The 13969-nt window shown below is 41.1% G+C and overlaps 1 protein-coding gene across 28 annotated transcripts in view; it reads left to right on the forward strand.

Moving 5' to 3' along the window:
• LOC114644948 (uncharacterized) overlaps positions 1-13969 on the forward strand; it is a 427949-nt gene that overhangs the window by 80963 nt on the left and 333017 nt on the right. For 3 of the 28 annotated variants that reach the window (XM_051925817.1, XM_051925808.1, XM_051925809.1), the window contains one exon: positions 10727-10882. The exons of 16 other annotated variants lie outside the window; for them this stretch is intronic. In XM_051925817.1, the coding sequence (XP_051781777.1) occupies positions 10727-10882 (156 nt within the window). Of the gene's footprint in view, positions 1-8586; positions 8694-8818; positions 8931-9546; positions 9579-10678; positions 10883-13969 lie in introns of all 28 variants that reach the window. 9 more of the 28 variants (XM_051925816.1, XM_051925814.1, XM_051925804.1 and 6 more) reach the window with 5 other exon arrangements.

The raw sequence follows: 13969 nt of genomic DNA on the forward strand, positions 1-13969 counted from the left end.
GGCGCAAAGAAAGAATAATCCCTGGACATAGCATCAGGCCATTGCAGGGAAGGAAATCCTTTTCTAAAAACACCAAATCACAGTTAGTCAGTGACGGTTTAAATCCTAATTTGTGCATCGTCAAACAGACTAATCAGACTGTATTCAGCACCCCCCCACCCAAATCGCATACAGTAAAAATTGCCAGTGTTAACTTTTACAGTGTTGAAGGAACCATTTAAGAGTTGACCCATATTTACACTTGTCTATGTTTATTTTCCACTAATTCACTGTACACTAAACATCCTTCTTTGATGGAGGGCCATGTTATTTAGTTCTATTAAAAGCGGCATTTGTTTGATTCATGTTAGAGGGACAAAAAGCAGACTCAAACAGAAGGTCCTCTCAGTAGTTTATTAATACAGTCAAATGTTCACAGCCTAAAAAGAGCTCAGGTTTTCAATTTCCATCTCCTCTGCTCTCCCTCATCCTTCTCACACTGCTTAGCACAATACGGAGCATCACTGTGAAATTCAGCCTGGCTGCAACCTTAAAACACAATGAACATTCAAATACTAAACTTGCAAACGTATAATTGTTACATTCATTATTTAAATTATCAGTTTATCTGTAAAATATGATTCAACAGTATGGTATGTTGTCTTATCAGGACATTGAAAAGCTCTGGTAATGAAGTGGCTTACTGATGATGGACTTATTCCTAGTGAACCTCATAATATTGTAGCAATCTCCCCATAGCAGGTTCAGAAGGAAGACGCAGGCAGGACAAAGAAGTGATTGCAGGAGATGGGTCCAGCTGCAGACTTCCACAGCTCCATTAGACAGTCAATTAGATTGCAGGCTTTTGTCACCTGGTTTACATGACTTGCATCAGAATACCTTTCCCCATCCCTAATCTCAATCATTGTGTAACCAGGCGTATCACTGATGCATAATTTAAAGCGATAACCTCCTCAATGGAGTGGAGCTCTGGAGGTCCACAGCTGGATTCTAATGGGATCACAGAGCAGTTTACTCTTAAGAGCGTATGAAGAATACACAAATGCAAAACAACAACAAGTTATTCATTGAGGGTATTGGACTCCATCAAGGCCCGTGTGTTGTCGCCATCTTATTTGTGGCTTTCATTGACAGGGAATTAAGGCAGGTGTGCAGTTAGAAGGGGGGTTGAGGTAGAATCTTTTCTTTATGCAGATGATGTTGTCTTCTTTACATCATCTGACTGAGAACTTCAACATGCACTCATGTCAGTCAACTTATGCTGTACATCCACAGACCACAAAGAATTAAACGAGGATCTGGGAAAAAAAAACTTTACAAAAATAATTTCTTTAGTGATTTGGTCATAATGCATGCCACCTACTGCTGCATTAAAAAAGGTAATATTTAGGTTGTGAAAAAATCAGACTTGACACACTTAAAAAGGTTTGTGGCAGTCACCCATATATATTGTCCCTGGTTGCAGTGGGTTGATTTTTGAGACAAGTGTCTTGTCTGCAGTTCAGACATGAACTGCTGAAGGTTTGAAAAGATGGCGGTTTTAAGTGATTAAATTGGAAGTGGAAACCGGAAGTGACCTTCTTCTGACGTTAGTCTAGGCACCAGAACCGGAAGTGACATCATCCTAGATGCTACAACCAGAAGTGACATCATCCTGGGTGCCGGAATCAGAAGTGACATCCTTAATATTGAGTCAGACAGGTATTCTCGCAGCTGGGGCCTCATGCATAATGCCGTGCATAGAATTCACTCTAAAATATGGCATACAGAGAAAAGTGGAAATGTGCGTAAGCACAAAAAAATCCAGAGGCATAAATCTGTGCATACGTCAACTTCCACGTTCCTCCGCTTCATAAATCTTGGTCAGCGTGAAAAGTAACGCACGTGCACGTGCTTGTCGCTCCTCCCCAACTCCTCCCAGAATAACGCCTCTTTGAATATGGAAATCAATATAAATAGCCCTTAAGTTCAGCACTCTGTGAAAAGACAATGCCAAAAGCACGGGGGAAAATAGAACAATTTCAGCAAAATAGTAGAGGCAAGGAAAATGTACTATTTATTGGTTTAAACAGTGGCATAAACAGCAAAAGGAAGTTGATCGAGTGACATTGAGTGTCCGAGAAACTCAAAAACTCAAGTTCACAAAGTCACACAGTGCCCAAAATAAAAAAGAAGTGGTCAGATATCAAAGTCTCCGTGAAAAGGCGAGTCGTAGCCCACCGTCTGAGTGTCATATGGAAGCTTATTATGGTACAGAGAAAAAAATAATAGGGACACAGTTGAAAAAAATGTCCAAATGTCAACTTTAATCTTGAAATTTCCACTTTAATCATGTAGTTTTTATTTTGTCATTAAAGTAGAACATCATAAACTTCATCTTAAAATCATTTAATTTACTAGTTTCTCAAATCTCCTCGTAACTAAAGTAGCACGTTAAATGCTTCTTTCTATGTGTTCTCCAATGTGCTCTATGTGTGTGAATCACTACATGCTTCTTAACCCCTTAACCGCCCTCTGCCGGATATATCCGGCATCGTTGTTTTATTGCTAACGTCATACTGCCAGAATTATCCGGCACATTTGCCTGTGGTTATATGAATGCCTGGCGCATAGTATAACTGACGGTTTGGCGTGGGTATTATTACTACATTGTATTTCGACAACTCTGTGGTTGTTTTGGCCGGTCATGTGACGAAGATTCGCATGTGACAGCTGTGAATATGGCGAAACGTAAACTGACTTCAAGTGAGGCTTTGCAGGCGATTTTGGACAGTTCTGATCATGATTGTAGCAGTTCTGAAGAAGATTTTAGCGACAATGATGATCAGCAACGTGCGCTGCATGATACTGTGAATGAAGACGCATCGGATGACGGCGCTGAGTGGGTGTATCCCCAGCATCTCAACTGGACTGCTGCCCGAGGTGAACTACCTTTTCTGCATCCGTTTGAGGCAACGTGTGGCTTTATTGTTGATGTAAACAATTACACTGCTGAGCAGTTTTATGAGCTGTTTGTGTCACCTGATTTAATCAGACATTTTGCTCATCAGACAAATCTGTATGCAGCACAGTTTATTGAGAAAAATCCCAATTTACCTCCACATTCCCGTGTTCGTGCTTGGGTAGACACTGATGAAAACGAAATGAAAAAATTCATTGGGATTTTGATGTTGATGGGAATAATCAGAAAACCAGATATTGAGATGTACTGGTCTACAGATCCTATGTATGCAACACCTATTTTTGCAGCTATCATGACACGTAACCGATTCTCTTTGCTGCTGAAATTCTTTCATTTGAATGACAACAGAAATGAGCCAGATAAGAAAGATCCAAACCGCGACCACTTGTTCAAGCTACGTCCTTTGATTGACCATTTATTTGAAGCATTTCAGTTGCCCTACATGCCAGGACCGTCAGTTGCAGTTGATGAAAGTTTATTGTTGTGGAAGGGCCGCTTACAGTTTCGACAGTATCTACCATTGAAAAGGGCACGGTTTGGTATCAAGATGTTTTGCTTAGCTGAGAATTCAGGTTACATTTATAGATTTTGTGTATACACTGGCAAAGAGGATCCTATTAGTAATATTTCAGCAGTGCTGCCAGATGAATGTAAGGACTTTGGACTTTCAGAGAAAATTGTTGTGTACCTTGCCCTACCACTATTGGACAATGGGTACACCATTTGGATGGATAACTGGTACTCCAGTTGTAGGCTGTTCCATTACCTTCATCACCGTAAAACTACAGCATGTGGCACAATTCGTTCTAACAGGGTCCCTCCAGAAGTTCACAATTCAGCGCCAGCACCGGGTCAGCACATTGCATACCGCAGTGGCCCATTGCTGTGCCTGAAATTTCGAGACAAAAAAGATATTCACATGCTAACAACTCAGCACAATGAGTCTGTGCAGGAGGCTCCCCGCAGAAGAGGACGCCCATCACCTACTGATGTCCATTACAAGCCTCAATGCATCATTGAATATAACAGCAACATGGGTGCTGTTGACAAGCAGGACCAAATATTGGAACCCTATTCGGCTGCAAGAAAAACTATGAAGTGTGTGATAAGCTGCCCGGACACAGACAGACGGACACCATATTTAAGTCCACCACACGTTTATTTACACTAATATACAGTTCAATAAAGTGCACCAACCCAGCGCCAAAGCACCGATCTCCCCCAAAGTCCAGGCTCTCACTCTCTCTGTCTACTCGTCAGGCTGCCTCCTCTCTCCTGCCTCCAAAACCTTGTCCATTCCTCACCTGACTCCAGTCCTTCTTTGCAGGGAGGCGGCCCCTTTTATAATTACCCGGATGGGCTCCAGGTGATTCCCGACACTCCTAAGACACTCCCCTGTGTGGCGGAAGTGCCGGCTATACTCCCGGAAGCCCTCCGGGTGTTCCCTGTCTTCTTTCCCCCAGCACTTACTGGTGTGGCGGAAGTGTTGGGGTTCAGGGTCCTTCAGGCATGGGGGCGCCCCCTGGCGGAGACCACGGGCCCCTACAGGGTTGTGCTTCCAAGCTCTGCACCTGTGGCCCTCAAAGGAACCAGGGCGGCTGCCCCCTCGTGGTCCGGAGGAGGAATGAGCCCTCCTCCTGTCCTCCTGGGCATCCCGGCTGGGCACCACCCCCAGCCGCGTGCCACAAGTGGTATAAAAAGTTATCAGTTCATCTACTCCAAATGGCAATGCTGAATGCTCACATTTTGTACCAGAAAAATGGAGGCACAAAAACATTTCTGCAGTTTGAACATGACGTCATTGCAGCCTTCATTTTCTCTGGTGAGGAACAACATGCAGATAGAGTAGAGGCAGTGGTGAGGCTCACAGAACGTCACTTTCCGGACAAATTCGAACCAACACCAACTTGGACCAAGCCACAGGCACGCTGTCGTGTATGTTCAAAGAAGGGTCAGCGTAGAGACGTCAAGACCTTCTGCTCAAAGTGTCCCAGCAATCCAGGACTTTGTGCAGTTCCCTGCTTTGGCCTGTGGCACAGCAAACTCAAATACTGGGAATGAAACTATGATTGACTGAACTACTTCGATAGCTTTTGACTGTTCCGTTTTGTAGTAGACAATAAATCCAGAAGCCTGAGAAAAGGTACATTTTGTGTTTTATTATGTGTTTGCCCATTTCTAGAACTTGCACAACATTTAGTGGTCAATACTGCTTGAATAAATGTAAAAAATGTAAAAAAAATGTAAAAAAGTAAAAAAACAAAAATTGTTCAGATTTCGCCTGGCGTGGGGAATATTTAGGGAGTTGGCGGTTAAAGGGTTAAATGGGCTTTCTGTTCCTCCAACAGGACACAGAATACATTACATTCGTGATATTGCAGCTCCCAGAAAGAATACAGTGCGAGGCAGGAACAATACCTGAACGGGCACCAGCTGGTCGGTGCCGCTGTCTACCGTGTCCTCACATCTTTAATTATTGGTAATATAGATTATTTAAATGATGTTGAAATTTATCTGTATAATGTAATAAACATACTTTGCTGCATTTCATCTTAAAAATGATATCAAGAGCTCCAAGAAGACAACGCTTGGAAGTCTAAATTGACTTAGAAGCCAGTCATCATCATTTGTAAATATGTGCTTTATAAAATGGCTCAGGTTGTGCAATATTATAACTGTATTGCACGTTTACAGAGACGTAATTGTACTTATAAGTACAAACAGTTCAACCAGGAACAATTGATGGACTGATTGAGTGTGTTTATAGTTCTTGGGATGAAGCTGATTTTGAACCGCAAAGTCCCTGCAGGAAAGGCTCTGAAGTGTTTGCTGTATTGGGGCAGTTCAAATAGACTGTGCACATGGCTGAGGCAGCATGTGCTTGATGCTGTATACCAATATTTCTCTTTCCGATCAGTTTGCTGTAGAGTTGTGATTCCACACTCAGATACAGTGGGTGAAATACTCTGAGTGAGAGTAACAACGCAAAAGCAGATATTGTATTTGGAATAGTTTGGTCATTATGTGGACCATTATATTGTTACAAGTTAATTACAATCCGATGCCTTAAACTAATAAACAATATGCGGAGAGCATTTGATAAAGCCGCATCAGGGAGGTGGATCTAATAAAAGAAAGGGAATCCACACTGGAATAATAACACTGCTTTGACGCTGGGTGCCGCCATTTTGTAAAACCGAGCAGAGAACTTGCATATGCCAGGGATTGAGCTGGCGTGAAAATGTGCATGGCTTCACACCAAGTATAGGTTTTATACATCACGACGTGCGTGTGGAAACAGGGGTATGCAAAATTTTTGTGCGTATGCACTGTTTATACATAAGGCCCCTGGTCTTTAGAGATAACAGGAGAAGGTTTAGTGCAACCTGCCACCCACTGGCCTGGTATGGAATTACCTTTGCCTGGTCCATTCAACGTCCTTCTGCTCGGTCGTGTGTGACAAGGTAAATGTTCTGAATTGATTCATACAATATTTGTGTTCAGAATTCTGGGTGTCATTATATATGCATTTGTGGGACCATCCTGATTTGTTTGGCAGAAGCACTAATTCTAATATTTCTGAGTCAGCAAATAAAATGTTTTTGTATCTTTGGATTTTTTTTCCCAATCATTTATTGAATTTGTATAATTTAATGCAGGTATTAAGATCAGGAAAGCCAGAGCCTATCCTGGCAACAGTATGCCAAAGGCAGGATAAAGATGAAGAGCAGATTACCAAAAGAAAGTAAAACATGCAAATTCTACACAGATGGTGACCAAACTAAGTTTAAACCAAGAGCTCTGGGGCTATCCAATGAACCATAATGCCACTTCATTGGCCACTCCAATCGGACCCAGAGCGCGTGTATTTAGGTGAAGTGTGCAATGGACCGGCAGCTCCTCTAGCGGTGGTTCCTGTATTGTGCCCAGTCTTTCCAGGATACACTCTTTGTACACATGTCTGTATTTCTGTATCTGATACGCAGAAACACTGTACTTCCATGATTCTGCACATTGCTGCATTTGATTGATTGTTTCTTGACTTTTCGTGCATCTGTTTGATGTAAGTTATACACTTTGTTATTAGAAATACAGTAATCCCTCGCTATATCGCGCTTTGCCTTTCGCGGCTTCACTCCATCGCGTTTTTTATATGTAAGCATATTTAAATATATATCGCGGATTTTTCGCTGCTTCGCGAGTTTCTGCGGACAATGGGTCTTTTAATTTCTGGTACATGCTTCCTCAGTTGGTTTGCCCAGTTGATTTCATACAAGGGACACTATTGGCAGATGGCTGAGAAGCTACCCAGCTTACTTTTCTCTTTGTCTTGCGCTGCTTTCTCTGATCCTGACGTAGGGGGATTGAGCAGGGGGGCTGTTCGTGCACCTAGACGATACAGACGCTCGTCTAAAAATGCTGAAAGATTATCTTCACGTTGCTATCTTTTGTGCAGCTGCATGTCAGCTCGAAGGGCACGTATTGATTTTTGCTTGAAAAACAAACTCTCTCTCTCTCTTTGTCTGCTCCTGACGGAGGGGGTGTGAGCTGCCGCCTTCAACAGGTTTGCGCCGCGGTGCTTCACATACTTAAAAGGTTTTTGTCTCTCTGTATCTCTGTGATATGATCTGCTCCTGACACGCACTCCTTTGAAGAGGAAGATATGTTTGCATTCTTTTAATTGTGAGACGGAACTGTCATCTCTGTCTTGTTATGGAGCACAGTTTAAACTTTTGAAAAAGAGACAAATGTTTGTTTGCAGTGTTTGAATAACGTACCTGTCTCTCTACAACCTCCTGTGTTTCTGCGCAAATCTGTGACCCAAGCATGACAATATAAAAATAACCATATAAACATATGGTTTCTACTTCGCGGGTTTTCTTATTTCGCGGGTGGCTCTGGAACGCAACCCCCGCGATGGAGGAGGGATTACTGTATAACAATTTTTCTGCAAGTAATGATAAAGCTCTTAACGATATTTTACCAACGTGTTCAGGCAGCCCTTTATGTCAAAGTGTGTTCAGTTTAACGTTTAAAACTGTATAAAGTACGCTCAGAAATGTTTCTTTATTAATGTATAAGAGCTTCTAGAAAACAGACTTGGTAATGGCTGTTTAAGTGATGATTTGTTCAAGTCTGTACAGTGCTAACGCATTTGGTAACTTTTATTCAGTGCCTTTGCCAATGACAGCACGTTATAGCGCTCTGTTATTTTCTGCCGCCATCTACTGACCTTTTTGGGTATTACCTGTTTTTAGCAGTCTGTGAGCTTATAATTTTATGACAGTTATTTAATGTTACTGTATTTGTTCTGTTTCAGAAACCACACAAACATTTATCTGCAAGTAAATATTTAGCTCTACAAAGCCATTGCAACAAATCCTTCCTTTGCAACGTTCAGCAGTTAACTGAGTCTTTCTACATTAATTCTGATCTGCTTCATCCTTCTTATCTGGGATTAGGATTTGGTGCCACGTACACACCAGTTTGACACACGCACTTTTTAACACTCTTCTTCTCTCCAGCAACCTTACATTAGATTAAAAATGCTAAGAAAATAGATAGATGTGATATGAATGTTAAAAATACTGATGTTAGTATCATTTACATGCCTAATTCCTCAGGCTGGAATGGCCAACTCAAGATGGCTCCCTTTTGGAGATGGCTGCCCTGGGCCGACCTTTCCAGGTGGGGATGCTCTATGACTGCCGCACCGACTTGCTCATTCCAGGTAAGAGTAAAGTCAAGATTTTATGTTTGCTGTCTCAAAGAAAAAAAAATAAAAAAAAAATACCTGCAGTAATATTTTGGGATCCACGTTTGACCAAATTACAATTTTTTTGTTTTTATTGACAGATGTCACTCTATGGGACTTGGAAAACCTCAAGAAAGACCTCAAAATTAAATACCAGAAGAACACGCAGGTCAACATCATCACTTTGGACTCCTTGGATGAGAAAACTTCCATCTTAAATATGACAGCCTCCCTTAAAGCGAGCTTCTTGTGTGGCTTGATTGAGGCTGATGGAGCTGCCAAGTACCTCAATGACACCAAATCATCCAAACGTCAGTCCAGAGTCACCCTGCACTACGGCATGACCACGAGAATGGAGCATCTCAGCTGGAGCCACTTAGGGAATCAGAACGTCGTCTATCCAGAAGTGTTTGAGCAGAAATTGGCCACCCATGTTGTTATAGGTGTGTTGTATGGCGCTCAGGCTTTTTTTGTTTTTGATAAAAGGAATTCTAAAGAGGAACAGAGCCAAGATATTACGCAAAAATTAGAAATACTAATTCAAAAATGTATTTCTGAAGATGGGAAAGACTTAAAAATGACAGATACTGACAAGAAAATTACTGACCATCTTAACTGCACATTCTATAGTTTTTCTGCCCTTCATCACAATCCTACAAGCTTTCAAGATGCCATGGAGATTTACTCAAACTTGCCAAGTAAACTTGGAAAAGATGACAAGCTAACTGTGCCCATCCTGGTCTGGTTGTACCCACTGAAACATCTCAACTCACGGGCTGCTCAGCTTGTACAAGAGATCAGTATGGCACTTGTGTCCAAATCTCAGGAGGTCCTGGAGGAGATAGACGAGCACATCATGAGGTGTAATGACATCATGAACGACAATGTTGTCAAAAACTTTCCTGTAATTAAGAAAAATGCAGAACAATTCAAATCAGTGCTTAATCAATATAAATGTATTTTCCAAAAAGACCTTGCAAGGGTCTTACCAAATATAAGGGGTGGGGGTGCAAATGAGGAACAGCTGGCAGACATCCTGAAGAAGAAGGAAGAGTCGCCATTTAACAAGTGTGCTATAACAACATGGCTGGATAAAAGAGAAAAGGAAATCAGCATGCTCACAAAGGTCTTTAATCAAATTAATAAAATGAAACTTGATATTGTTATTAATGACCTGGATAAATATGACACTAGCATAGAAAATATTGTCTGCTTGACTTTCACCTCACTCTGTGTGTGTCAGTCATACATATCAGTAATGAAACGCTACCTTCAGGCCCCTTGTCAGTCCTCATATCATCTGTCAGGGCCAAGTGAAGAGTTAATCATCCAGAATTTCAGAAAGTATTCCCAGCAATTCATTGAGTTTGCTGCAATTAACCAAAATAGCAAGACAACAAGATTTCTTGTTCACTCCATCCCTGATGAGGAAAATCCTGGGGCAACAGTCTATCTTTATAAATCTGGGTGTCTCATCAGCCATAACTTTCAGCTTCCATCTAAACCTGAGCCTCTTGTGGCTGATTCTGTAACATACAACAGCGTAACCCTGAAGTTACAAGTCCAGAAGTCTGATTCAGAAAGGTACAGAGTGGAGTATAAGCTACCTGAAGATGAAGAGTGGAAGACTGTGGACACAAGAGACACCGTTGAACAGGTTACGATTACAAAGTTACGTCCTAATTCAATATATCAATTCAGACACAGAGCCATTTGTCAAGTTGGTGTGAGTCAGGCCAGCGAAAAGATTAAAGTGAAGACACTACCTGTTAAAAAACGTAAAGGTAAACTTGATATAAAACATCAAAGTAAGAAGATTAAAGATGTAAATCATCCTGGACTGTACCTTTTGCCTTTGCAACCGGAGATCTTAAACAAAGAGAAAAATATTAAAAAATGCACCTTTGGAAAGAGAACACCCATCCACCCTTCAAAAACAATTATGGTTCTTGGAGCAACAGGTTCTGGCAAATCCACCCTGATCAATGTAATGGTCAACTACATCTTAGGTGTCCAGTGGCAGGATGACTTCAGGTTCAAGTTAATCCATGAAGAAACATCTAGAAGTCAAGCTGTAAGCCAAACGTCTGCTGTCACTGCTTATGAAATGAACTACCAGGATTGTTTCAAGGTCCCATACTCCTTCATTATAATCGACACACCAGGTTTTGGAGACACCAGAGGAATTGAACAGGACAAACAAATCACTAAGCTGATACAAGAATGTTTCTCATCTCCACAGGGGGTCCAGCACATTAATGCAGTGTGCTTTGTGGTTCAGGCCTCCCAAGCTCGACTGACACATGCACAGAAGTACATCTTTGACTCCATTTTGTCCATTTTTGGTAAAGACATAGCCAATAACATCCTGGTCCTGATCACATTTGCAGATGGACGGCGTCCACCAGTTCTGGATACCATCACAGAGTCTAACATACCGTTCCCCAAAGATAAGAAAGGGAGCCCTCTGTTTTTCAAATTTAATAATTCGTCCCTATTTGCTAATCATGACAAGAGTAATAGCAGTGATGATCTGATGTTTGACAAAATGTTTTGGGACATGGGTGCAAAGAACATGGAGAAGTTATTTGATTCCTTAGAGAAGATGGATGATAAAAGTTTAGCATTAACTAAAGAGGTGCTTGAAGAACGCAGGCGCTTACAGGTGGCAGTGAAAGGATTGCAGCCTCAAATTAAAGTTGGATTGATTAAACTTGAAGAAATTAGACAAACCCGTGACATTTTAAATAAGCACATTACTGACATAGAGAGCAACAAGGACTTTGAGTATGAAGTGGAGGAAACTGTGACAAAAAGAGAGAGCATTGAAGGCACCAGAACCTTCATCACTAACTGTGAAAAATGCAACTTCACCTGTCATTATCCGTGTTTGTTACCAAAGGATGAGGATAAGTTCAGATGTGATGCTATGAAGGACGGGGTCTGCACTGTTTGTCCTGGTAGGTGTGTGTGGAATGTTCACTCCAACCAAAAGTACAAATTCATCTATGAAACTATAAAAGTCAAAAGGACGTATGATGAGCTTAAGAGGAAATATAAAAAAGCACAAGGGGAATTGATGACAACTGAGGAAGTGTTTAAGCGGCTTCAGCATGAATATGGTGATGTGAAAGAGAAGATTTGTAAACTCATTAAAGAGTCTCATGAGAGCATAAAACGACTTGAAGAAATCGCCCTCAGACCAAACCCGCTGTCCACTCCTGAGTACATTGAACTCCTCATTGAGTCTGAAGAACAAGAAGCAAAGCCGGGATGGATGGAGCGAGTGAAGTCACTGTGGGAAGTGAAGGAACAGGCAGTGATAATAGTAAAACTCAGCAGAAATGAAGAACTCCTACCAAGTGAGTGAGCAGAAGAAGCATAACGGTCAAGAAGAAAGGAAGAAAAACAGGGAAGAGGTTTTAGGTTGGATTAGTACGACATATGAGGGCAGTAAAAGATTAGTTAATGATTTTTTTAAATAAAGATGTAAAATGATTTAATGCTGTCTTACTATATTGACGGTGTTTTACAATCACCACAATTTAGAATAAACACATTTAAATAATAAATATATGTAAAATAACAGAAATCTCCTAAGGCCTGAGCTCCACCATTTACGTTTGTTGTTTAACGAGTCTGTTTTTAAGGAAGTTGGTGCAACAGTGAAGTGCACTTTGAGTGACACAAATGAAAGAAAAATGATTAGCACTCTACTCTACTTATACAAAATTATATTTCTTTCTATCTATATTTGCATTGACTGAATTATAAAAAAGTATATACATCAAAGTACAATTGTTAATAAAAGGAGTGATTTGCTGACACAAGCTGAGCTGTGGTTGATGTCTTATTGTCTGTTCTGTCTGTTTAGCTTATTCATTAATTACAAGTTGGGCTCCTAAAAGTTGTTTTTCCTATTGATAAATGGACACACAAAGATTTTGTTTCTTTTCATTAGAGATTTTGGCTCATTGCTCAACAACAGGGTCTGAACCTTCATGTTTCAATGATACAGAAGTATAAGAGGAGACTTTTTAAGAAACAAAAAGCAGCGATGAAAATGAAGATCAGCCAGCAGAGACTGCTAATAGGCAGTACGCCTTGTGGTTACAGGATGTAACAAGAGGACAAACGACTCAGGAAGAGTTGGAGTGGTAGCCCCATATAATGTCTTCCAAACACAAAGAAATAATTAGACTTTCCATCAGTGGATAAAAACATTTGATAAAGAAAAACGGTTACATCGTGGGTATTTATAGGAAAAAATGGTGGACAGAAATGAATAAAACGGATACGCCGTCATGGCAGAGGGATGGAAATGACGCCATAAGGTTGATACTGGAAGTGAAGTCATCGAGGGGGAACCGGAGCTGGCGTCTTCGTAGTGGGACCAGAAGTGATGTCTTCATTGGTGGAGTAGCCATTTTGGGAGCCTGGATATGGAGAAGGTAAGTGTGGTGTTTTATTATTTTTCTTTCTTGGATCTGAAGATAGAAAGAGAGAGTACTCGGCACAAACCCCATGTCTGGTGGGATTTCAATCACCTCTGAGTTTGTTGACTGCCTCCTAAGCATGCATGTGTGACAAGGACCAGCCATGAAAGAAAATAGTCATTGGGGTCCTGAAAATGCGCTCAAGTTTTTGCTAAGGGCACCTAACAAAAATAAGGATTCAGAAAACTGATAGGAAGGAGGTGAAACATGCACTGGAGGATGGTGGCAGCAGTATCACCTTTCACAGGACTTCTGGGTTAATGAAAAGCACAGAGCTGGAAACTACACTAGAGAGTGGCCTCATCTGAAGGATTGTAATGGTCTAAAGAGTACTTCATCTACGGCCTTCTCAATTCCTCTGTGAATTATTAACTCCACAAGTACTCTCATGAGAGTACCTTTAACTTTATAGATGGAAGGCATATTCAATAAAGATGCACTGGCAGTGAGACAAAAGGAGAGTGAATTAGAGGAGGGGTTGAAAGAGAAAGCACTTCTGTGGATTTGGGATGAGACAGTTAGGACAGCAACCTGCAAAGACAGGCCCAGTGCAGCAGAGGGCTTTGCTTTTCCACCATTTTGTTCTCCATATGATCATCCATCTTGTGGAAGTTTTGGTGAACAACTATAATTTTTTCATGAAACCAAAACCTGTAATGTTAAAAATATAGAAAGGTGCTGGCAGTTAAAAAAACTATTGTAAAGTAAGCACACAGACACAACGTTGAGGTTTGGGGATCCGTCCCCGTATAGTGA

This window comes from Erpetoichthys calabaricus, chromosome 4, assembly GCF_900747795.2.
Source record: "Erpetoichthys calabaricus chromosome 4, fErpCal1.3, whole genome shotgun sequence".
Classification (NCBI taxonomy): Eukaryota; Metazoa; Chordata; class Cladistia; order Polypteriformes; family Polypteridae; genus Erpetoichthys; species Erpetoichthys calabaricus.